Below are 25874 nucleotides of genomic sequence, written 5' to 3'. Positions count from 1 at the left end.
TACATTCAGCAACTTTTGCGTGAGAGTAACAAACATCCCTACTTACGCAAACTTGCACATTATTTTAACACTGTCGGGTGCTAAACTAGGAATATTAATTTGATAGATTACTAATAGATAAGTTACTCTAATAATAGAAAGGTGAAGGTCCTACTTGATACCACTAGTCTATTGGGTAGTTAAAAATATTGACACTAATCCAATACAATAAAGAAAATGAACATGATGACAATAGCAGTGTCAGTGCTGCTGATTGGGGGGTCCTCGATTCAATCCTTAGTTTTGCTTAACTAGAGGGGTTAACGAGAGTCAACAACACATGGGCTAAAGACGTGTTTATGTATACTAGTTTTTATGAAGGGATCAAAAGTGGCTCTGGATCACTTGACCACTTGGTTCTGGCCTCAAAGTAATCTCTATTTATTGATATTTCTTTCTCCTACAGGATGTTCCAAATGGCGGAGGACTTCTACACCTCTCTCGGCCTCAAGCCTGCTCCGCCCGAGTTTTGGCGTTCGTCGATGCTGGCGCGTCCGCCGCAGCGCAGCGTGCAATGCACGGCTAGCGCGTGGGACTTCTGTAATAGGATCGATTACAGGTAGGCCTTTCATTGACATTCTTCCGGATTTCCCCACATTTTTCCCTGTAGAGGGGCGTCGAGAGAGTTTCCGGGCGAGGTTTATTCGAATTAAAAAATTACAAATTATAGGCCGATGGCGAGCGACGCGACTAAGTTATAAAAAAAATTTCATAATGTTCAGGTTCTAGGCTTCGAAATCAAGGGTTTCCATTTCCTGGTTGGTCTTCAATACCATCTGAGATTCACTCCGTTACCCGAGGCTCTTGGCCTGTATCTCACCTAATGGTAAATGATGATCAGGCCGAAGGTGGAAGCGAGCTTCTCCCTGAATCCTCAACCACAGAGAAACTGGCTATCTTACCTCTAACTGCCGGAACACAACAATGCTGTAAACATTGTTATTATAACGACAGATTTTGGTAAGTTGGTGGTAGCTAGCCTCCCCTACGATCATCCAATCTGAGCAGAAAATTTTGGCCCCCTCTAGGAATCTAAACCATTACCTCTGGATCTGAAGCAGGTGGTACGTTACCACTAGACCACAGAAACGGTTTTGAGATTCACTCTAACAGGGAATCGAATTTAATACCGACTCACTCCTATCCATTATCCAGACCAAATCCTCCATTAAAATTAGAGAGAAGTGCTCTTGCAGAGAATACTAAATTACAGATGATGGAATCTGAATATTGCTTGCTATAGGAGTTTCCAACTCTATCAGGTGATTATTGTCTCAGATCTCCTTTTCAATTTTTTATAGCAATATTTAACTCAACGCACATTTTGCAGCGATTTCAAAAAGGTTTCGTTGATACAAAAATTTTATGCCACCAATTCAATTACGTAATCTTATTGTTTCAGAATAAAGCAGTGCACAGAGGTGACGATGCAAGATTTAATCTCCACCCACCACGAGATGGCGCACATCCAGTACTACTTACAGTACGCGGAGCAACCGCAGCTGTTTAGGGACGGAGCGAACCCGGGTGAGAACATTATATTTACACTAGCTGTGCCCGCGATTTCGTACGCGTGAAAACTCGTTTTCGCAACATTTTTCATTATTGCTCTGCTCCTATTGACCATAGCGTGATGTTGTATAGCCTATAGCCTTCCTCAATAAATAGGCTATCTAACACTGAAAGAATTTTTCAAATCGAATCAGTAGTTCCGGAGATTAGCGCGTTCAAGTAAACAAACAAACAAACTCTTCAGCTTTATAATATTAGTATAGATAATAACGTAATTTTGCACCGCCTTATCGCCTGTGGTTGACTGGTGATTGTTAGAGAATGCCACCCGGCATTAAGTCTGCCACTATACATTGTTTGAGTGCAATAAGTTTAAAGGAACCCATGACTACACGTCGAACCCGTCAAGTTTGCGATATCAATTGAACAATTATTTGTTTTCAATCAAATTGGTGCCGATGGGGCAGCAAGGTTCTGGAATGGAGGCCGCGTACCGGAAAACGCAGCGTGGGACGTCCACCGACAAGGTGGACTGACGACATCGTAAAGGTAGCAGGGAAGCGCTGGATGCAGGCTGCTACCAATCGATCAACGTGGAAAGCACTATGTTGTGATGACGTAGGCATCCGCTAAGAAAAGATTTTACGAAACTCTACCCCTAAGGGGGTAAAACGGGATCCACGCGTACGAAGTCGCGGGCGGCCACTAGTTGATTTATATAGCAAATTATAAACTAACTCGATTTCAAGGGTAAAGATTTGTTTTGAAATTTTTGCTTTAGTGTCATCATCACTTAAATAGGATGTTATTGTAAGTAGAAAAAAACGCTTAATGATGTCTCTACATTGTATATTTTTCTAAACACATTTGAAGCAAAAAATCCACTTGCCGATTTCGAAATCTCGAACCATACACTAACACCTATCTACTAAAGAACCGGATGAGTTTTTATAGAGTGATTAAATACGAAAGTTGAAGTGCTCTTTTTGGAGTAGCTTTTGGGACAGTAGATACCTACTAAACTATTAGAGTAGGCGCACACCGTTGATTTTTAGTTGGCCGATAGTTGTGCCCGATTTTAATTTGTATGAAGAATCGGCCAAATCGAATCGGCGTAGTGTGCGCACTCCCATACATGCCCATACTGATCAACTGCCCGACTAAACTATCCGCCGACGAAAAATCAACGGTGTGCGCCTACTATTAATCAGAAGTTGCATTAAGCTTGATTTCTCCAAGAATGTATATATCCGTGTGTATTGTAAATCTACCTTTACGATGTCGTGGGAAGCGCTGGACGCAGGCCGCTACCAATCGATCAACATGGAAAGCATTGGGGGAGGCCTATGTTCAGCAGTGGACGTCCTATGGCTGAAATGATGATGATGATGATGATGATTGTAAATCTAGTGCTTCACTCAGTCAGCACCTGTATGGGAGCGGCATGGGAAGGGTGACATGGACATATTATTATGACAGGGCATACAAATCTGAAGTCTTGCTTGATCGTCACAAAATCGGGTCCGTGGCCGAGTCCCCCAGTGTTCGACGCACCCGTGGTCGACGCCCCCGGTCAGTTAAATTCGATTTGAAGCAATTTTTAATCAAATGTACATACAGTCAGACACAAAAATGTTTATAAACCAATAAATATTTATTAGGCCAGTAGAATTAAACACAAAAATGACTCTAATGAAATGAAAATAATTCCTACAAAAAGTTTTATGATTCTTACTACTGCTGGTTTTGGGTTAAAATTTTGCTCCCAAATTGTATAAATAGCGTCAAAAATGCATAGTTAAGTGTAATAATTAGCTTGTGAAACTTTTTTCGTTGACTGTACTTGTGCAAAAGCCGAAAAAAATATGATATTAATTTAAATCGGGGCGTCCACCACGGGTGCGTCGAAGACTGGGGGACTCGGCCACGGACTCATAAAATCTCCCTCCCGTGCTGCTCCAATACCTCAGGCACCCACTTGAGTTAAGCACTAGACTTATAAAACTAGCAGTTTTACACGACTTAGATTGCATAGATTTTGGTTTGTTACGGAAAAACGTTGTATTTCCGTAACAAACAAAAGTTGGACACGTTCCTAAGGGTTCGGACAAACCAACGCGTTCACACCGCGATCAGCCGTCGTGCAGCGATGGCGACCAGACCTAAATGCATTGATCGCCATCGCTGCACGCCGGTTGATCGCGTTGGTTTGGCCGAACCTTAACACAAAATATTATTTATTATTGGTTCCTTTTTCTCAACTTCCCAGTACTCTTCACCCTTTTGAGTATTCTTGCGACGAAATGTACTGTTAGATAAAAGCCATCAAATAAATACCCAGGAGACTTTTAGGGCTATATTATACCCACTGCCAGAAAACTTTTCAGGGCTATGATGCACGTCACAATAAAATGTTATTGTTATACTTATTGATTTTAGACGATACGCCATACATTTGTCGACTGTAATCGAGATAATACTACAATGAGCCTACGACGGCCTCATAAAGGTAGCAGGAAGGCGCTGGACGCAGGCCGCTACCAACCAGCCATTGTGGAAATCATTGGGGGAGGCCTATGTTCAGCAGTGGACGTCTATGGCTGAAATGATGATGACTACAATGAGTCTTATTGCGGCAAAATATCTGAAATATTTGAATAGTAAAGTCACAAACTAGAACCTTTATTAATATTAGCGTTTTTAGATAACTGAAACTTTATAAATAACCCTTAAAATGAGCCAAATTTGAAAAAATTGTCTTGTTTCAGCGTTCCACGAAGCAGTCGCCAATGCAGCTTCTCTCTCCGTTTACAACTTGCCTCATTTGCAAAGAGTGGGACTTTACCAAAACAAGTAAGAGTACTTAATAAAAGCGCTTTTTAAAAGTAAAGTTGTAAATAGTAAAAGAGCTTTTTAAAAACCTGTATATTATTATGATAAATATAATACACTTTATTGTACACCACATAAGACAAGAAAATAAAAAGAAAAGAAATATTATAAAAGAATATACCTAAATTGCCTGTATCTGAAAAACATCTTTGAAAATCAAACACTGCTGCTGGAGCAGTTGATATTAATAATAAATAACCATTTATTGCTTCATAAGTGTATGTACATAGGTGGTGATCTTCAACAAAAAGTCTCAACTTATTGAGTGGTTAACAACAATTTGTTGATCTTAATAACAACCACCTCAGCAACTGCTGATAACTATCAAGGCTTCCACAGACCAAACGCGGGTCAGAAGCAGTGCGGGTCAGTTGCAGCGCGGCTGAGGCACACTGGAAGCAGCGCAGTTTCAAAGCAGTTGCAACGCGGGCGGTTGTCAAAAATTTCAATATTCCAAAACCGCTTTCAACGCGCTGCTACCGCCCTGCGTCCGGTGTGTCATGCTAAATGGCCGCCATAGTATTACAACTTACGCGGGCCCGCGTTCAAACTGCGCTGCTACTGCCCCGCGTTTGGTCTGCCCAAGCCTTCAATGGCATTTCCAAGCGTTTGACTATGACTGCAAGAGCGGTCAATGTACTCGTATGTTGATCACTGGCTAACTACTCAAGCTGACCGTCACGGAGCCCTAAGTGCTCTGTTTTAATTTTGTAATGTGTTTTCAGGACCCATGACCCGTACGAAGTGAGCATGAACTTCCTCATGACGATGGCTTTGGAGAAGGTGGCTTATCTACCATTCGCTTTTATGGTGGACCAGGTAAGACTATACATATATATAACCATCAAGCCAGGCCGTCTGGCCAGCGTGTGGAGTGTAGGCCAAATCCTTCATTTGCCTTTGGTAGCTTAGAGAGGGTTGTGTTGTGCTCCTGCAGTGGAGATTTAATACTGATGATGGTGATTATAATTAGCCAGTATCTTACTGAAGTTTTGTTTACGAGATCGAATCAGAAATGAGGAGATCCGTAAACGAACTAAAGTCGCTGACATAGCCCGACGGATTAGCAAGCTGAAGTGGCAATGGGCAGGGCACATAGTACGCAGAACTGACAGCCGATGGGGCAGCAAGGTTCTAGAGTGGAAGCCTCGTACCGAAAAGCGCAGCGTAGGACGTCCACCCACAAAGTGAACCGACGACCTCATAAAGGTAGCGAGAAGGTGCTGGATGCAGGCCGGCACCAACCGGCCATTGTGGAAATCATTGGGGGAGGCCATTGTTCAGCAGTGACGTCCTGTGGCTAAAATGATGATGATGATGTCTTACTGAAGTAATTTTACCTAGAGATTAATATTTACTTTATCACGCCTACGTATACCTGTATTGCAATTTGCCTTTTTCAGTGGCGCTGGTCAGTATTCGAAGATGGAGTTCACAACATGAACAGCCGGTGGTGGCAGATGAAACTGCGATACCAGGTACCACGAGACACTCTTCGTTTGTGTTTGATACACAGTTTAATTTTACTGTGGATTCAATGACAGTTAAACCTTCCCCTATGACTAATTGGGATTGGTTTATTTATACTGACTTTCTGTAGTATTTTTAACTCTTCTTCTGTCTTTTGTGAATTTATGAATCGCTCACTTATGAATCATGAATCGAAACATCTAGCGGCAGTCTTTGCCTGCAAGGACGTGCTTACTTGATAGGGAGCGAGAAGTAAAAAGGGACCATGGCTTTTGACTTATTAGTTATTATTTAAATTGTAATTTATCTTTCCTATTTCCCTCAGGGTGTGATACCACCAATGCCGAGAACTGAGAATGACTTTGACCCCGGCTCCAAATACCACGTCGTTTCTGATCAGGTAAGCTAATGCACAAGAAATATCTTAACACACAAGAGAGATCCCAACTCAAGATAGACCCCAACACTAAAGAGAAATATCAACACCCAAGAATTTCCAACACATTATGAGGGTTCTTACACACGATAGATCCGAACACAGAATACATGTCCCAATACAAGATAGATTTATCTCACAGAAGAGAAATGCCAACACACAAGAAAAATCTCAACACATATAAAAAGAGATCCCAACAGAAAATGGATCCCTACATACCTACTTGAGAGATCCAGAACATTTTGGGATGAAAGAATTATTTCTTGCAAGAACATTTCTTTGTCAATTACTTTATACAAAACCTCAAAACCACCTTATATTTCCAGGAGTACATAAAATACTTCCTGGCCACGATCCTGGAGTTCCAGATATTCGAGCAGCTGTGCATAGCATCAGGGCATACGGGGCACCTGCACGAGTGTGACTTCTACAGAAGCCGCGAGGCTGGACGAGTCTTGAGGTAGGTAACTCTTCTAGAAGACTAATGCCCGTTTTCACCATCAATCCCTAATTTTAAGTGACTCCCTATTTATTTATTTATTTATTTATTTATTTATTAAGGTACAGCAACAGATTGCAAATCATGGCTTAAAAATAAAGTACATTGAACAAAGATTAACAATTAATTTGTAACAAAAACATTATTTATTTATTTTTTTTATTTTTATTTTATTTATTTGGGAAATCAACGGCGATACATTATGGTAATATTATACATTAGTATTGAATAAAACTTACAGCTAATTACAGATTTCCACAGAATATCATATTGAGTTGGAAATGTCGAATCGTTTAGATAACCACATAACCACATAACTATAAATTAAAAATAATAAAATAAACTATGCTGACACTAAAACATTAAATGAAACACAAAACATATACACATTATGCTCCTTGTGTGTTCGTGTGTGTGTGTGTGTGTGTGTGTGTGTGTGTGTGTGTGTGTGTGTGTGTGTGTGTGTTTGGCCCACCCACTGATCAGGCATCTTTTAGCACTTTAATGGCTTGTAACCTAAATTTTACCTTGCTATAGGTAAATAGGTCAATCTCGCTGAAGTACTGGTTATACACTCGCGGCAAACGTGATAGCGGTGCATTGCTCGCGTATCTCGTCTTGCAGTGCGGTACATTGAAAAGAGGACGTGGTTGGCGGCGCGATCGGGGGGCCGGAACGCAGTACGATACTCCTTCCACAAGCTCAGGGCAGTCCACCCCACCGCGTACTATGTCGTACAACAGGCAAGCATCAGTCAATTTGCGTCTATCCTCAAGGGTCAGTAAACCATACTGTTTACAGTTGTCACTATAAGTCGGTAATGTGGGTTTACGAAGACGGTAATTAAGGTGTTTAATAAAAAGTTTTTGAATCCGTTCCAAGCGATCCCTGTGTATAGCATACTGTGGAGACCATATTGCACTAGCGTACTCCAGAACGCTGCGGACGTAAGCATAATAAACAGTTTTGAAGGTATGCTCGCTGGAGAATGCCTTACATGATCTCATGACAAAGCCCAGGCTTTGGAAGGCTTTATTAGCAGTCCTGTCTATGTGATCAGACATTAGCATTTTTGCATCTAGATAAACACCCAAGTCTCTTACCACCGTTGATCTACGTATTTTTTGTACGCCATTAAAATTATATGAGAACACTGTTGGATTGCGCCTACGTGTAAAAGTAATACATTCACATTTATTTATATTGACAGTTATATTGTTTTCCGTATAATAGTTGAATAAAGAGTCCAAGTCATGTTGCATTAAAATACAGTCACGATCATTTTGTATTTTATAAAAAATTTTTTTGTCATCGGCATACATTAGGTGTTTTGTGTATGTGAAACAATTTGTAATATCATATACGTATACGTTGTAAAACAATGGTCCCAGGTGCGAACCCTGGGGAATGCCAGTGGGTACACCCACAAAATCTGACCTGTAACCTCCCATCACTACCGATTATTCAAATACGACTTGACCCACCTAAGGAGATCGCCATGTATTCCCAGATCCTGTAGCTTCTTCAAGAGAATGACGTGGTCCACACGGTCGAAAGCCTTTTCGAAGTCCGTGTAGACCACGTCAATCTGCCCACCTCCATCCATATTTGAAAGAACATAATTGGAGAAGCATGCTAAGTTTGTGACCGTTGACCGCTGTCTTAGAAACCCGTGCTGATTGACAGGCAGTCCCTTGCTAATGACTGGATATATAATATCGAAGACCATCTTCTCAAAAACTTTACTAACAGTGTTTAAGATGGAAATACCTCTATAGTTCTCGATATTAGTTCTAGAGGCTTTTTTGTGAATAGGAACTATATGAGCCTTTTTCCATATACATGGCATAATTCCTTCGTTAAGACACCTATTAAATAAAATAGCCAAGGGGAACGATAAGGTTTTAGCACAGTTGCGCCAAAATAAAGGGGGAACACCATCACATCCCGGTCCCTTTGATGTATCCAATGACTGTAGTCTTTTTTGGACGGCATCAGAAGATATGTGAATCTTTGATATAGCATCAATGGAGTTGCCAGCTACATCTGGTTCGATAGATCTACTTAAAGGCTTGCCAAAAACACTTTCAAAGAAGCTGTTAAAAGCATCACATATAGCCTTGCCATCCGAAATCTTTTGATCCTTATATGTCATTTGTTTTGGATAGTTTGATCCTCCGCGCAAAGATTTAATATAACTCCAGAATGCTTTAGGTTGGAATCTAATAGCCTCTTCGGAGGACTTTGTAAAATTAGTGAAACATAATTCTTGTACGCGATGTTGTCTCTGACGCAAAAATGCGAACTCCCTGTAGTCCAGTAGGTTGCCAAATTTTTTCCATTTTTTATGTGCCTTATTTTTTTCTTTTATAATTTTAATTAATGCCGGACTGTACCAAATCGGGAACCTACAATTACCACGAGTGGCTCTCATGGGGACGTGTTGTTGTATAGATGCGTTAATAATTTTATACAATTCTTCGCAAGATTCATCAGCTGAGCCAGAGACCAAACGGGACCGCCAGTCAACGCCACGGAATAATTCATTCATTTTGTCATAATCACCCCTGTGAAACAAATATTTTGACATAGATGCTTCAACAAGGGGTTGCACTGAAAGATCAAGTATTTCGATAATTAAGGCCGGGTGAGCACGGTCTAGGTTTGTTATGGGCGAATTACATTGAGTGACTTCCAAGGGGAGATTACAGAATGCCAAATCTAGGGTGTTGTTAGCATAATTTGTAACATTGTTATACTGTTTTAGTCCTGCAAAACTCAATGTCTCAGTTAGTCTCACAGCAGCGTTCTGTACCTCGGTGCAACCCGTGGTTATGTGTAGTGGTGTATCATTGGTCCACGAGATACATGGTAGATTGAAGTCACCGATCAAAAGAAAACTATTATTGGAGGAAGCCGCTTCTGTTAAGCCCTCCACAGTACGCAACACACAATCTATATCAGCCGGGATGTGCTCGCGATCAGGTGGGATGTAAACCGCGCTTAAATACAAATCCGCGGTGGCCCCAAGCGCGCGAGCCGGTATCATTACCGTAACCATTTCGGAAGTAGGCGAGGGGTCGGCAGCGGCCCAGTGCATCGCACATAACTCATTACAAACCAATATCATAACCCCTCCCCCCGTTCTCTTACCACTAGATACCAAGTCACGATCACAACGAAACACGTCGTAACGATCGTCGCAGAATTCTCTGTCAAAAATTCCCTGGTGCAATCAAGTTTCAGTAATTATAAGAATGTCGTATTCATTGCATAATATCTCCTTTCTCACCTGCAAACACTTGGTTCTCAGACCACGGACATTTTGGTAATATATAGATAGTACCAATTCTTTACTCTTTTTATCCATTTGTGTAACCATCTTTAAATTGTATATTTCTGAAAGTGTATTTATTATTAACAAGTGGGCATGAGAAATTGATTATGGTGTTTATACAAAGTGTGTTAGTGGTATCTAGATACAAGAAAATAAACTCGCACAAAATTAGGCCTAGGATCCTCGAACAGAAAAGAGTGAAAACGTTAAATAATTTCCGTGCGGTCCGCTGGTCTATGTTTTTTACATCGTGATAGGCCATCAATACAATCACGAACTCGCTAAGCAGTGGCGATCTGTGGTGACTATAGGTATAGTTATGTGTATGAATATTTAGCAGGGAACGGTTCGTCCCACTGCCAGCGCGATCAGGCACACAAATGGCAGCGGTATGCACGGACGTATACCGTGCTGGGCCAGCGGAGCGGATTGCAATGTGTGATAATGATAAATCTTCACTATTACGTTGGTAAATTGAAACTGTGCTGTTGCTAAACCTTGTGTGATTACTACGATAGAAAAGCGAGTGTACATAAAGCTTGATATAATATGTCGAATCTAGTGTATAAAAAGCGTTACGTGACTGTGATAATACTCGTGTGTAATAAGAATAATATTCAGAATGTTTGACCCTCTTCAATAGTGGGAAGTTCAAGAATAGTAATAAGTATGATTGTTTGATTATTTCATTTATTATAATAATATTATTGTATACCAGGAAGTGCTTAAACAGCAACAACACAGCGTTCAAACCAAACGTATGATAAATGATTATGTTTTGTAGCCAGTCGTGCGATGCCAGATGACAAGAATCAATGCATTCCGAGACGTGCATAACAGATTTACGATAGGTAAGATGATTTTGCTTTACGCCAGTGATGCTGTGCGATAATAAGTAGGACATTAAGCATATTCGTAAGTAATGGGTGAAAAAATTAAACAGTGGAATGGGAGATATTATGTGTTTAGTTATATTTTGTGGTTTAGTCAAGTGAAATGTAAAATACTCGTAGTGTAATTGATTGGGTGAGTCAGCGGGTAGGAGCTTCTTAATAAAATGTGATGTACAGTGATTATGTGTGTTTGTAGGCGTAGGGTGAAGTGTTAAAAAGGTGTATTCAACATTAATATATTTCATAAAATGACGAGGTGTAAAGTGGTTTTGAATGAGTGTAGGTGAAAGTATGACAAACATAAAGATTCCTGAGATGACTATGAATAACAATAATTGCAAATACCACAATCTACCTAAACAAAGGGCATGCATTTTCATGTAAACAAAATTCCTGTAATTTATTACCATAGGGGTCACTTAAAAATTAGGGATTGATGGTGAAAACAGGCATAAACAGGTGAGATACAGGCCAAGAGCTTCCTCGTTGTGGATAAAAAAAAATTAACCCACCAAAAATAAGGGGTTGTTCCTACAGAGACATCCCGTTTTTTACAGGAACTATTTTTTGCAAAATTCCGATTAGTAATATAACTACGTGTTCACACAGCTGTCCAGTTTTTCGGGATCCCATGCCATTGAAACGAGCCCTAAAGTGTGGCCAAAACAAGACAATTTGTGGCTCGCACTGTAAAAAAGACTTCAAGTCTCATGTAGAGTCAAGCTCAACAACTCTACAAGCCTATAGACTATAGTCTGGTCTCCGAGCACGTAGAATTTTGTCCAATGACCCCAAGCTACCCATCCTCATCGCTCGCGCGTAATTATATTGCTGTTACGCTCGCACACTCACTGCGGTCGCCCGTCGCACAGTCGCGACAGCAATATAATTACGCGCGAGTGATAAGGATGGGTAGCTTGGGGTCATTGGACAAAATTCTACGTGCTCGGAGACCAGAATATAGTCGTAGTGTTAGGGCTTGTAGAGTTGTTGAGCTTGACTCAACATGAGACTTGAAGTCTTTTTTACAGTGCGAGCCACAAATTGTCTTGTTTTGGCCACACTTTAGGGCTCGTTTCAATGGCATGGGATCCCGAAAAAGGACAGCTGTGTGAACACGTAGTTATATTACTAATCGGAATTTTGCAAAAAATAGTTCCTGTAAAAAACGGGATGTCTCTGTAAGAACAACCCCTTATTTTTGGTGGGTTAATTATGCCTGTTTTCACCATCAATCCCTAATTTTTAAGTGACCCCTATATGGTAATAAATTTACAGGATTTTTTTTATATAGGGAGTCACTTAAAATAAGGAATTGATGGTGAAAACGGGCATTAGTCTTCTAGAAGAGTTCTAGAAACTAGTTACAAAAAATAATCTAAAATTGCATTTTTCCTTCTTTCAAAAATGACGTCGTCTTCAACCTTCTGTCCACAGTGAGATTATGCAGCCAGGGTCCTCAAAACCAGCATCAGAAATCATCAGGACTATGACCAAGGGAAAGACTAACCGGATCTCTCCTGAATCGCTTGTGAAGTGAGTCATCATCATCATTTCAGCCACAGGACGTCCACTGCTGAACATAGGCCTCCCCCAATGATTTCCAGTTTGAACGGTTGGTAGCGGCCTGCATTTAGCGCCTAGCTGCTACCTTTATGAGGTGCGTGGACAAGTGAGTAAGACTGTGCGACGGGCGCCCGCAGTGAGTGTGCGAGTGCGACAGCAACATAATTACGCGCGAGCGATAAGGATGGGTAGCTTGGGGTCATTGGACAAAATACTACGTGCTCACGGACCAGGCTTTACCCGGTTTCAACGAACTAACCATTTGAAAGGATACTATATTAATGCCCGTCAACCGCTGAACCATTTTAGTGTACCCTCTCCTAACTTAAGGACATCGCACATTTATCAACCCGGAAAGGGTAACCGTATCAACTCGAGGCGGTCAGTATTCTTTGTATGAAACTCCATACTGCAACGCACACTTATCCGCACCGTAACGTAAAACTCACCTGGTAGTTGACAGCTCGCGAAAGGCGATACGATGTTGATCCCTTTCCGAGTTGATAAGTCTGCTATGACCTTAAGCATACACACGGGCAAAGCTAGAAAGAAAGAAAGAAAGAAAAACATTTATTTTGATTCCAACTTAAAAAAATATAACACATAATAATAGTAAGTACAAGTAGTTAGAACCAAAATTAGTCACCGCTCAGCATGGGTCATGGTCTGAAGTAGAGGTATCTGAAAGTGCTCGATTATAGGTACGAGTAGAGCATCATTTATTATCTTTCCGATTACTTACTTATATGATATGATTTATAAACTGTCAGTCATAAACTCATGATTTGAATAATATTGATTGACTCTTTGATACATACTGACTAATATGGATATTGTATTATAATTTATTTACAACTAGCTTTCCGCTCGCGGCTTCGCCGCATGTAATTTTGTCTGTCACAGAAAAACCTTATCGCGCGCGTCCCTGTTTCAAAAACCGGGATAAAAACTATCCTATGTCCTTTCCCGGGACTCAAACTATCTCTATGCCAAACATCAAAATCGCTTCAGTGTTTTGGGCGTGAAAGCGTGATAGACAGACAGACAGACGGACAGACCGACAGACAGAGTTACTTTCGCATTTATAATATTAGTATAGATTCATTATCATATGTGCACACTCCTGTGAACATTACAGCCATATACGAGTAGGTACTTATGTGTGAAAGTAATTTAAATCAAACCGGTTTATTGTACAGTCAGCGTCAAATAGTTCGTGACACCCAAAGTAGCCAAAAAGTTTGCAACGCGTCTTTATTCGTTCGTTCGTTTCAGCCAAATGACGTCCACTGCTGGACAAAGGCCTCCTCCAAGGTTTTCCACAATGCACGGTCCTTTTTTTTTTTTTTTTTTTTTTTGCGTCGGGAAATGCTTTGCGCATGCCCACTGGCTGATGGGGACAGTCAGTCAGTGGGTTATGTGGGACTCTCCCCGCCGGGAGGGCGGGGCCTACCCACTAAAACCCGACGGTGTCCTCCGGGGCCATTGATACGAAGCCGCGAGTTATTGTCCTATTGGACATTCGTCCGCGGCTCCGTCTCAGGCTACAGCTCGCTCTTGGGCGAGCCCCTTCAGCTTCGAGGGGAATAGTGATTCCCCTCGGGTCATCCGCTAACGGCGCCCTGGACACTGGTGCGCCGGCGCCACGGGTCTCGTCAGGCGCCCGCCGGGCATCCCCATACCCGGCGGTCGAGACTCCTAAGGAGGAGCGTGGAGGTTGTAAACCCTCCTGCGACGCCCTGGACGACGGCGGCGGATCATAGGGGCGTCAGCCGAAGCCTCTCGCTCCCTCTCCGCCGCTTCCTTCTGCGAGATAACTGCCTCGCAGAAGGAGAGCATTGCCTGCCATACCTCCTTACTCCCCACCATGCGGGCCACTACGGCCTGCAGAGAGAGGTCGTCTCCCACTGCGGCTACGAGCGACTCCCGCTCGACATCCCACGCTGGGCACACCTCCAAGGTGTGCTGTGCGGAGTCCGTCGCAGCATCGCAGTGCCAGCACCTGGCGTCGAGCTCCCGACCTATTCGGTGGAGATAGTCCCCGAAACAGCCGTGGCCCGTAAAGATTTGAGTCGTCCGTTACGTTAGACGACCGTGCTGGCGTAGCACCCACTCATCTAGCACGGGCTGGATGGCGCTTAGGGTGCGGCGGCCAGCAGCGCATCGGGCCAAACGGTGCCCCCAAGCCTCCATGGCTACCTCCACGTGTCTGTCTCTCTCTGCCTCGATCTCCCTGAGCGCTGGACGTTGGCCCTGAGCCCTTTGGTCTCCTCGCCACTGATAAACCGCAGCAAGGACCAGAGAGTCGAGGTCCCAGGGTAAGGTTCCAGCCAATGCGATGGCTGCCTCAGTAGCCACGGTGCGGTACCCACGTATAACCCTCGCGGCCATCACCCGCTGGACTGCAAGGATCTGTCTGGTATTAACCCCTTCTAGAGCGTCATACCACACCGGGGCCCCATATAGGGCCATGGAGCGCACGACGCCCGTATAAAGCCGCCGACATGCGTTTTTCGGCCCCCCTATATTTGGCAGCAGGCGGCTGAGGGCCCCCGCAGTGGCCAACAACTTCGGTGCCAAAAGTTTGAAGTGGGTTTCAAACTTCCATCGACTGTCGAGGGTTAGGCCAAGGTACCGCATGGTACGACCCACCATGATTCGGACGCCACTTACAATGATGTGAGCCCCCTCCGGTGGCGCTTGCCGAGCCCTGTAAAAGCACATAGCCTCCGACTTTTCAAGCGCCACTCTTAGGCCTAGCTCGCGCATCCGCCGGACCACTGTCGCCACACCAGCTGTGGCACGGCGAGACGCCTCTCCGTAGTCACATCCGCGGGCTGTCACCAGGGTGTCGTCAGCGTAACATGTTACGCCGACCCCAGTGATGAGTCGCCCGCGGAGGACCCAGTCGAAACCGATGTTCCACAGGAGTGGTCCAAGGTCTGATCCCTGTGGAACACCGCACGATACCTGGTGACGGAGGAAGCCCTGCCGCCCCACACAAACCACCTCTCGGCCCGACAGGTAGTCAGCAATAACCGCCTGGAGATAAGTAGGCACCCCGTGGTGTTTAAGGGCTTGCCTAATGCAGGCCCATGGTAGGGTGTTGAAGGCGTTAGCTATATCTAACGACACTGCCAATAACACCCCACCCCGGGCCACCTCCTTCGTCGCCAGCTCCTTTACTCGAAGTATGGCGTCTATTGTTGACCGCTCGGCCCGGAACCCAAATTGTTGGGCCGAGAGGTTCGGTCCAACGCTCTCAAGGTGCCGGACCAGGCGGGCATGAATCACCCTCTCCAAGAGCTTCCCACCCTCGTCCAGCAGTACAATAGGGCGGTATCCAGAAGGGGAGTCCGCTGGCCGTCCTGGCTTCGGGAGGAGGACAAGCCTGCCAGTCTTCCAGAGCGAGGGAAATTTGCCCTGGCTGAGGCAGTTGCTAAACAGACGCCTCACTCGCTCGCCCAAGATCTCTGCCGTCATTACCCACACCCTTCCAGGCACCCCGTCCGGTCCCGGTGCCACCTTCTTTGCGCGCAGTCGGAGTATGGCAGCACCAAACTCGCCCTCTGACACGGGCGGGGGGGGCTCTGTTGATGCCTCTGGATGTGTCCGCATAGGCGGTGGGGAGAACTCCGCCTGCACCGGGAACAGAGAGGTCATCACTGTGCCCAGCAGCGCGGGCTCCATAGTGTCTGTGATCGGCGGTGCCCACGGGCGGAGTTTTCCCCTCGCAGACCGGTAAGGGCGACCCCACGGGTCTCGGTTGAGCGTCTCCAGCATCTCCTCCCGGGCCCTGGACTTAGCCTGAGCGATCGCCACACGGAGGGCCTTCTTGGCCTGTTTGTACGTCTCGTACAAGGGGCCGTCGAGCGCTGGGTCGCGTAGCCGTCTGCGCCGGTGGCGGGTGGATTCGCGCTGGGCTGCAATCGCAGCCCTGCGCAGCTCGGCGATCTCCTCCGTCCACCAGTATACCTGCCGCTTGGGAGGCACGGGTCCTACCCGGGGCATTGCGCTGTCACAAATGTCCACCATGGCTTTCCGGACCCACTCCGTCTCTCGCTCTACGTTTAGTGGCTCGCTACCTGCAGGCTCCCAATCCTTGACAAGGGCCGCCTCAATCAGCATATCCCTGTCAAGGCTTGCAAGTTTCCACCACGGAAATGGCGAGGGGCCAACCTGCGACTGCTGTGGTGTCATCCCGGTACCGTAGGCAGAAACTTCAAAGGTAATGTACCTGTGATCAGACAGGGACTCTGCCTCGGTCCGTACTCGCCAATCGGCCACGCGGCGTGCGACAGCAGGGCTAGCAAACGAAACGTCCACTATGGACTCGCCCTGTGGTCGCACGCACGTGGCTTCCGTCCCGGAGTTGAGTAACACCAACCCCAGGACGACCGCCCAGCTGCGCAAGATAGCTCCTCGAGCATCCGTCACCCTTGCACCCCAGTCTGTGGCTTTGGCGTTGAAATCGCCCGCCACGAGTGTGGGGAATGCGAGCCCTCGAATGTGAGATCCCAGCCTGTCCAGGCTGGACTCAAACTCAGCGACCGATCTACTGGGAGGGGAGTACACTCCCGCCACCAGCAATCCCCCACACCTGGCAAGTACAAAGCCATCGCCCCTGGCGACCGTACTGGGTTTGTGCGCGCCTGCCCCAATCAAGGCCACCAGCTGTTGGGAGTCTACTGCCCAACTGTCTCTATTGGGCAGGACATAATAGGGCTCAGACACAACCGCCACGTCTATCGACCACTCTACTATGTGCTGCATGAGAAGATCTTGTGCAGCAGTGGAATGGTTGATATTCGCCTGCAAAACCTTGATGTTCATCTTTACCCAGTGGTTGTGTCCATCACCTCAGTCCTGCCCCGCTGCTGGGGTTTGGGTGTGGCGGTGGGTGTTCCATCAGCCCCCTGCCTGCCCATCCTCCCTTGGACTTTAGGTGGGGCGCAGCTTTTGTTTCCCACCCTGTGTTCTGCAGGTCTACCTGCGTCTGCGCACAATGGACAGTGCGGAGGCGCAGTGCAGTCCCGGCTCTTGTGCCCGGGTTGTCCGCAGCGAAAACAGAGCTCACTGCGGTCCACCTCCGACGGACATTGGGCAACGACGTGCCCTTCCACAAGGCAACGGTAGCACCGCTGCGGCTTAGACGTCAGAACCCTGACTTGAGCAGACACCCAACCCACTAGGAGCCGCCCTTTCGCCAGCTGTTTGGCTACCTCCACAGGCACCCGAACAGTCGCTGACCCACTCCCGAGGAAGCTTTCTCTAATTGGGCCGACGCGGACACCCTCAATGGCGCAATTACCAGCCTTGGCAACCGCTACCGCAAGCTCCTCACCTGTGACGGAGTCGTCTAAGCCAGTTATTCGAACTTCTACAGTTTTCACTGGCCTGGAAACCCGCACATCTTCTTCTGGGAGTACCTCGCGAAGCTTGGTTGCGAGGGCGTCCGCCCTGTCGCCGCTGGTGGCACCGGGGATCTCTAATAACTTGCCCCCGGTTTTGGCCTTTCGGAAACGGAGCCCGGTGACGATACCAAGCTCCTCGATGTTGATCCGGGATTTCGCTTCCCGGATTAAGTCCTCATATTTAACACCTCTTTCCTTAGCGCCTGGCTGCAGAGTGAGAACAATTGCAGCGGAGCGCGGTGGGTGAAGGTCAGGAGACGCCTTAGAGGCTGGCTTGAAACCAACTGGTTGGGTTAGGTTATTTTCCCTGTTCGACTGCTTACGGGTTTTTCCGCCTCCACGCCTAACCACCGTCTACCAACCTTCCTCCATGGTTGCAGGTGGGGGTGGGAGTGAGCGGGGCTCGCGAGCGGGGGGCGGCCCAGGAGTAGGGGCGCGCCTGGCTCCTTTCTTCTTTTTGTTTCTCCTAGTAGTGGAGACAGGGTTGGCCTCTTTCTTTGCTGCAGGCGTCGGGGCAGTCTGGGACCTGTCAGCCGTATGCTGCTTGGCCGGCTTCTCAGGTTTTGCCGAAGGCCCGGGTGCCGCGGATTTGGACGTTGCCACATTCTTTGAAGGAGGGAGAGGTGGGAATTCCATCTCCATCTCCGCGCTTCTCCTGCGCCGATCCGCAGCCAGCGGGGGTCGGAGGCGCTCCTCAGGTAGAAGCCTGGGCTCGAGCGCCTCTATTCGTGCGTTGACCATGTTCCCCACCTGGATCATGACGTTCCGCGCGTACTCCTCTGGGTCAGGCTGTTGAGACTGAGCCGGGGGGGGAACGGGAGGGGGAGTAACCTTACTGTTGAACTCCTTCAGCGCCTGGAACTCTTTCTTCAGGTCCTCCAGCTCCCGTTCCAGCTTCTTGTTGGCGGCTGTCAGCCGCTGCACCTCTTCAGATGGCGAGCGATCAAGGAGAACCGAGATGGCCCCAGCGATGTTCACTGAGGACTCCTTGAATGCTCGCTGTACGGTCCCCGAGATATTCGGGCACTTTTTATATGCCGCAACGACTGCATCTGTGCTGGAGCGGATGTACTCCAGTAGTTCTGCTGTCGTGCGTTCCCGCGCCGCATATTCAACACGAGCACGCATCTGGAGCAGTTTCTTGGTCCAGATCTCAGCGTGCTCGTCAGCCTCTAGTCCTGCTAGGGTTTTGCGCTCTTGTGCTTCCGCCTGCTTTTTCAGAGCTCGCTCAGCTCGTACTCCCGTTGTCACGGATCTGCCGCGACCTCGCTTAACGGAGGGCGCTTTAAGGTCTCTAGCTGGTGAGCCAGAGCTTGCGCTCCCCAATGCCTCATCCGAGTCACCGTTTCTTGTCCGTGCCCGTTTCACGGCATGCAGCCTCTCTGAGGTTCGTGAGCCCGTGCGCGTGCCGGCACGCGAGACGGATCGCGATGTCCTGCTTGCAACCGAATCAAACGACATATCCGTCGCATTCCCCTCAGTGTCGGAGTCCTCCATACCAGCGCTCTGGGCCTCTCCAGGGCACGTGAGGAGCTCCGCATTCTCCGCCACGGCATCTGCACTCTTCTCCCTGGCTATGCCGGCGGCACCATCGCCCTCGCCATCATTCACACCATCGTCCAAGTCGTCTAGCAAATCAGAGTCCGTTAGTCGTTCGCCTAAGTCGTTATTGCGCGGCCGAAGCCGCGAGGCAGTGATGGTCCCCCCGTATACGTTGGACCGACCGCTTGGTGAGCGGCCACGGGATTCCCCAGCATCGCTGGGACCCGCCCGGGTATTATACAATGTCTTGTCACTTGCCATATCTTTTTTTGCTGCTTACGGGCACAGCTGCCCCGTCTCTCCACCTGCAAGGGGTAGCAGCCGACGATACTCCGCCGACTATACCAGGACCATTATTGGACCCAGTATCCCTTCACCCCCCTCCAAAGCTTCAGGATCGAGGGTGTTATAGACTTTTCCTTGTCGCGACCCGGGCAAATGCCCCGACGGTCCCCGGCCCACTCAGTTGTGACTTACGGGTTGCCCGGCAGGTCCGCCGAGTTGACGAAGTCCTGCCGCGCAGTTGTTTTTTATAGAGGTTTTCTCCTCGTGGCCCTGGTAGAACAGGACCCCCGGTCCGCAGCAGCGGGTTACGGTCTGCTCTATGCCGCTGCTCAGTCAGCTCTGCTAATCAGAGTAGTACCGAGAGCGGCTCTCCAAAGAATGGGCCCGAGCTAACGCCCCGGCCCCCTCCTGTGGGGGTTTTTAAAGATGTCCCCTGCATCGCGACCCGGGAAAAAAAAAATCCCTAAGGTCCCCGGCCCACTCAATTGTGGGTTACGGGTTGCCCAACAGACCCGCCGAGTTGACAAGGCCTGCCGCGCGTTGGGTTTCTGTCCGCGCCGGTAACCGGTACCCCCCACTAGGGGGCCTTCCCCTATCCGCAACCTGGGGACGCGTCCGATGGCAGACCCAAAACTGCACACGGACAATGCACGGTCCTGCGCTGCCCGCATCTAGGCTCTTCCCGCGACCTTTACCAGATCGTTGGTCCACCTAGTAGGAGGCCTGCCCACGCTACGTCTTCCAAATCTGAAACGTGGTCTCTTACTATGGGCCTCATAAGAAGGCTCAAGGTCACCCAAAGGGCGATGGAGCGGGCCATGCTTGGAGTGTCCCTGCGTGATCGAATCAGAAATGAGGAGATCCGCAGGAGAACCAAAGTGACCGACATAGCTCGCAGAATTGCTAAAATCAAGTGGCAGTGGGCGGGCACATAGCTCGTAGAGACGATGGATGGAAAAGTTCTCGAGTGGCGACCACGAGCTGGAAGACGTAGCGTGGGCGTCTTTATTACAATTGGAATATTTGTTGTCAACTTTTTGGCCACTTTGGGTTTCACGAACTACATATTTGATTCTGACTGTACATAGTCAGTCACACCTGCAGATCTGAGATTCACGTCACGATAATATCTTATCGAGACATGTTATCAGTTTTAGACAGTAAGCTTATACATACACCTGTTGCCTAAAATCGATTTACTCGTAATACCACGATAAGATTTTATCGTGGTGCGAATCCAAGCCCGGATACGTTCAGCCAAGATTTATTTCTCAAGAGAAGGTTTTACAAGGTCAAAGTACACTTATCAACTCGGAAAGGGATCAACACTGTATCGCCTTAGGGCTATATTTCACCGGGACACCATGGCGGCGCAACCAGTCGCCGCTACCAACAAAATGTACACAGCTCTAACATTTTGTTGGTAGCGGCGACTGGTTGCGCCGCCATGGTGTCCCGGTGAAATATAGTCCTTATACCACGCTGTCAACCGCGAGGCAAGGTTATGTTGCGGTGCTGATTTAAGTGTGCATTATAGAGTTGCATACAAATAATACTGACCGTCCGTTTTCGGATTGATAAGTGTGCTTCGTCCTTTACGTGCTACGCTAGACAGGCGGGTTGGTGATGGCAATTTTTTGTATAATTTCGCACGTAAGCTTTGCTTCCTGTCTCGTCCTAGCCCGGGTGAAAATGATCCGATTTGACCTTTCTTTTCCAGATACTTCAGGCCTCTAGAACTGTGGCTCCGCGTCCAGAACCGTGATGAACCCCTCATAGGATGGAGTTCCAACTACCACGACGTGGCCCTTTTCGCAGCCCAGCGGGGGTCCAGCGGGACCCCACTTGTGTCGGTTGTTACTGTGTTTGTTTGTTTTGTGGCCTGTTTGTTGTATTAATAAAGCTTGTTTTTAACGTGTGTGTTTATTTTGTTCACCATTTCAGCAACAGGACATCCGCTGCTGAACATAGGCCTCCCCAATGATTTCGAGTTAGGTATCTAACCTTTCTTGATTTTTTTGTAAAATAAAGTCATAAAACACATTTCTTTTCTGCTAATAGACTTTTAAAAAGCGGTTTTTACACGTTCCAGTATTATCCCTACCACTGCTTCGGGACAATAAATGGGCCAGTGCTGAGAAGAAGCAGCGCAAGAAACTCAATAATGGTAATAAATTCTGAACGAAAAATCAACATTTTTAAGACTATAAAATGAATTCAGATTGAGGTGTATTATTAAACTGGATTAACTATAACGCATACCAGCCTACATACTTATCTCTAAAATAAAAGTTACTTACATTTGGTCCAAAAAATAAGACCAGTTTGCGCAAAATGTGTTTCAATCTCAAAACTCAAAAAGTTGTTATGGTGAAAGTGTCGTACGTCACATTATACTATTGCTATACTTTCAGTATACGCTCTCGATGGGGGCCGATTATCATATACATAGAAAGTAGAGCGATTAAATGTCGAACGGTTATCGAGCTAAGAAGACAAAAGGTATTTAATTTATAAAACTTGCCAAATGTTGGTCTCAAATCGATGGTAGGGTAAAAAGATTATGAGACATGTAGAGGCTCCTTAAGAGCAAAGCCAGGCCGGCCCCATGGCCTTGACGATTTGTACTATTACTAACTAACTACTATTTAAATAGTCTATACAAATAAAGAATTGTTACTTTGATTTTGAAAAGGTGCTTAGTTCATAACAAAGCTCAAAACTCTATTGATTGAAAAATAGGCTGACAATAGTGACTGAGTTTCTAGCGCTGCTTCTTCCCAGCACTGGTCCATTTATTGCCCCGAAGCAGTGGTAGGGTTAATACTGGGACGTGTAAAAGCGCTTTTTTAAAAGCCTCTCTAGGCTTTATTTTTTGTTAAAATTAATTACGACTGCTTTTAGAATAGAACTTGTTAGGTTTATAACATCTAATTATTATTTAATGAGCCTAGCTTGATCTTCTAACGCTCCAGATGCGGTTAAGCCTAACATAACATCGTATATGATACGGTAGGTTCACACTAAAGTACGATAAGTTGCCTAGAAAATGAAAAAATGTCTAAACTGTAAATTTTTTGTTGTTTAATTAGATCAATTACAATTTAGTTATGTGTATAGCGTGATGTACCTACCTTCAAAATATTGTTACCTATACTGCAGTTAATTAATTTATTTTTTTGCTATGTTGTAGTTGACGCCGTTTAACTAATTGTATGTGTACAAAATCTCTATAAAACTCAGGCCCTGATAACTTAATTAGTTCCAATTTAACTGTCTTTAAAATCATTAAAATAATCAACAGTTAGATGAGATGGCGAAAATGTGTGAAAATCTAATATGGTAGTTTTGTTTTAACAGGTGACAGAAGTTAAAGTCAATTACCGCTTCACGCGAGCTTTTTTAGGGTTCCGTACTCCTGACAAGGAACTTAATTAATTACCTAACTAAGGCTGAGTTGCCCCAACTTACGTTAACCGTAACTATAACAATAACTGGTTTTGTTTGTATGGAGCTTGACAATTTTTTAACGTTTGTTAAAGTTAAAGTAAGACGGTGCAACTCAGCCTTACTTCGCTCTGCAAAACAATTGCAAAAAACCTGTCACAATCACAAATGTAATTTTGTCAAGGTCTTAGCGGAGAGTTCCTACTGTTTTTAGTTTTATTGTGTCCCCAATTTATGTTTTTGCAATTTGCGGTACGACTACGCCTTTACTTCTGAAGTTGATATTAGCCATCTTGCAAACTGGACGAAACAGAAAGTAGACAATAAGTTTTATATTACCTAGGTATATTATGATAATTGTCTAACCGCGCCCGCAACTTCGTACGCGTGAAAATAGTTTGGATATATTTTTAAGGTTTTTTGAAACATTTTTCATTGACGCTCTTATTGGTCGTAGCGTGATATTTTAGCCTATACCTTCCTCAATAAATGGGCTATCTAATAAAAATGTTTCTTTCAAATTCGACCCGTAGTTCCTGAAATTAGCGCGTTCGAGCAAACAAATTAATTGCTAGAGTCACCACGAGTACCTACGTGTACTGAGAGCTGAGTGTGAGTTTATATCAAACGTCCTCGCTAGTGAGCGTGTTAAAAAATATATGAAAATTTTAGTTCTTGAACGTTTCCGCTAGAGGCGCTGTACAATCCATCATACATTAAGCGCTCAATAGTGAGGACGTTTGATATAAACTCACACTAAGCCCACTGTTTTCTAAAAAAAAGCAAAAGCAGGTATTTTTACAACAAATCTGGTTTATTTCTAAATCCAGAGCAAGCATTTTTTAGTAAGCCCATTAATTAACCTTTAGCACTTTCCATCTTAATTAACATCGTGAGAGATGTTGAGTACTTACCCTATATGCGATTTTTAATAGTTTAAGCTATTCAAATTGCTTTCAAATTTGATTTAAACGCTTCGAAATATCCATTATATCTTTTTACGAGAGCAGTTTGCAAAATTTAAGACTAGGAATGCATAATAAAGTTTATTGCATTTTTTAACTTTCTCTTTTAAAACTACAAGAAAGTGTATTCAAAAATATTGAGAAATAGAGTTACCTAATTGTTAGATATTTATTATACAATCTTTTAATCTAGACTCTAGAAATTAAATAATTCATGTCTTTAGTTTAAAAAACCGTATTAGCATCAAAAGATAACTGATTAAAATTATCATCACCAGGTCAAATTAACGCCCGTATTCACAAACGATGCTTGCTTAAGTGAAGCAGCAAATCGAACGTACAGCGGTGAATAGAGCTCTGTGATTGGTTCGTGTGACACCCTGTGCGTCCACGCGCACTGTGAGACCTCATAGAATACGGGTGTTAGTCTCCACTATAGGAAGTACGACCCTCTAATTTACCAGAGGCAAATGGTAGATTTGGCCTACACTCCCCACACTGGCCAGACGGGTTGGGGAGGCCCGATGACCTTAACTTCGAACTCCTCCTATGTTCATCTGATTAATTTCGTTGCGGGTCCAATGACAGTTTAACTTTCTCCCGGGACAAACTTGACCTTCACTGGTTGGGTTATTGGCGGTCAAGCTGTAGATCCTGGCTACACAGGAGTTGCAGCGGTGGGAACGAGGGGTGGGTAAGTCCCGTTTAACTGTCAATACATCAATATTGATACAAGCGCAATAGTTCAACCCCAAGCACTTCAAACTACACATTTTTATCGTAAAAACACACATCATTACAAACAACATAAAGTGACACTATGTTTGACTTGACATGCTCTTGTCCATACTTTATGTAAGTACCTATTGCTTTTTAATCATCAATAATAGGTACTTTTACACGCTCATTTCATACAAAGTAAGGCCGTTAAATTCAATTACTATATCCATAAAAATACCGGTTCCACACAAACTAGAATCCCATTAAAATGGATCAAAGCAACAAGATTAACAGCATTTAGGTGGAAATAATGAACGTAGTTATCGATCGAGAAAGTAGATCAATTGAATTTATACTTAGTCTGTTTGTTTGTCATATCAAGAAAAAAAAAGGTATTTATTTCAGGCATAGCCCATAAAAGTGTTAGTAACAAAGGTCTTATAAACTATGATTAGTAAATCACACACACACACACACAATAACCTATACATAATTAAAGAACGACAATTTGGTGTCTTTAGCAAGATGGACGCGTGTCCAGTGCTGCATAATGGCACTGTCCACGTCCAACCTCGCTACGACACTGCAGGAGCTAAAGAAAAAAAAATTAATTTAAAAAGCTAAAGAATTTTTGGTACAGAGATAGATTAGCCGCCCCAGGGTTTCCGGGTTGAATTTCCAGTGGGGGCAGATTTTTCTATTCGTTCTGGATGGTGGTAGTGTTTGTTTCTAAGTCCGCCTGGCTAGCTACCACCATCTTACCTAAGTTTGTTGCCATGACAACAATGTTAACAGGATTGTTGTGTTCCGGCAGTTAGAGGTAAGATAGCCAGTTCCTCCGTGGTTGAGGATTCCGG

General features: G+C 45.4%; 1 protein-coding gene across 1 annotated transcript in view; it reads left to right on the top strand.

Annotated features, from left to right (window-relative positions):
• The window catches only part of LOC135084930 (angiotensin-converting enzyme-like), a 32570-nt gene extending 10771 nt beyond the window's left edge, over window positions 1–21799 (top strand). The window contains exons 8-16 of the mRNA XM_063979678.1: window positions 446–598; window positions 1442–1566; window positions 4320–4404; window positions 5169–5262; window positions 5847–5921; window positions 6239–6313; window positions 6676–6809; window positions 12516–12614; window positions 21606–21799. Coding sequence (XP_063835748.1) covers window positions 446–598; window positions 1442–1566; window positions 4320–4404; window positions 5169–5262; window positions 5847–5921; window positions 6239–6313; window positions 6676–6809; window positions 12516–12614; window positions 21606–21783 — 1018 coding nt within the window. The 3' untranslated portion in view covers window positions 21784–21799. The remainder of the gene's footprint in view (window positions 1–445; window positions 599–1441; window positions 1567–4319; window positions 4405–5168; window positions 5263–5846; window positions 5922–6238; window positions 6314–6675; window positions 6810–12515; window positions 12615–21605) is intronic.
• Window positions 21800–25874: the final 4075 nt, after the last annotated feature.

This window comes from Ostrinia nubilalis, chromosome 27, assembly GCF_963855985.1.
Source record: "Ostrinia nubilalis chromosome 27, ilOstNubi1.1, whole genome shotgun sequence".
Lineage (NCBI taxonomy): Eukaryota > Metazoa > Arthropoda > Insecta > Lepidoptera > Crambidae > Ostrinia > Ostrinia nubilalis.
The sequence above is the reverse complement of the archived record's forward strand: the minus strand, read 5'-3'. Positions and strand labels throughout refer to the sequence as shown.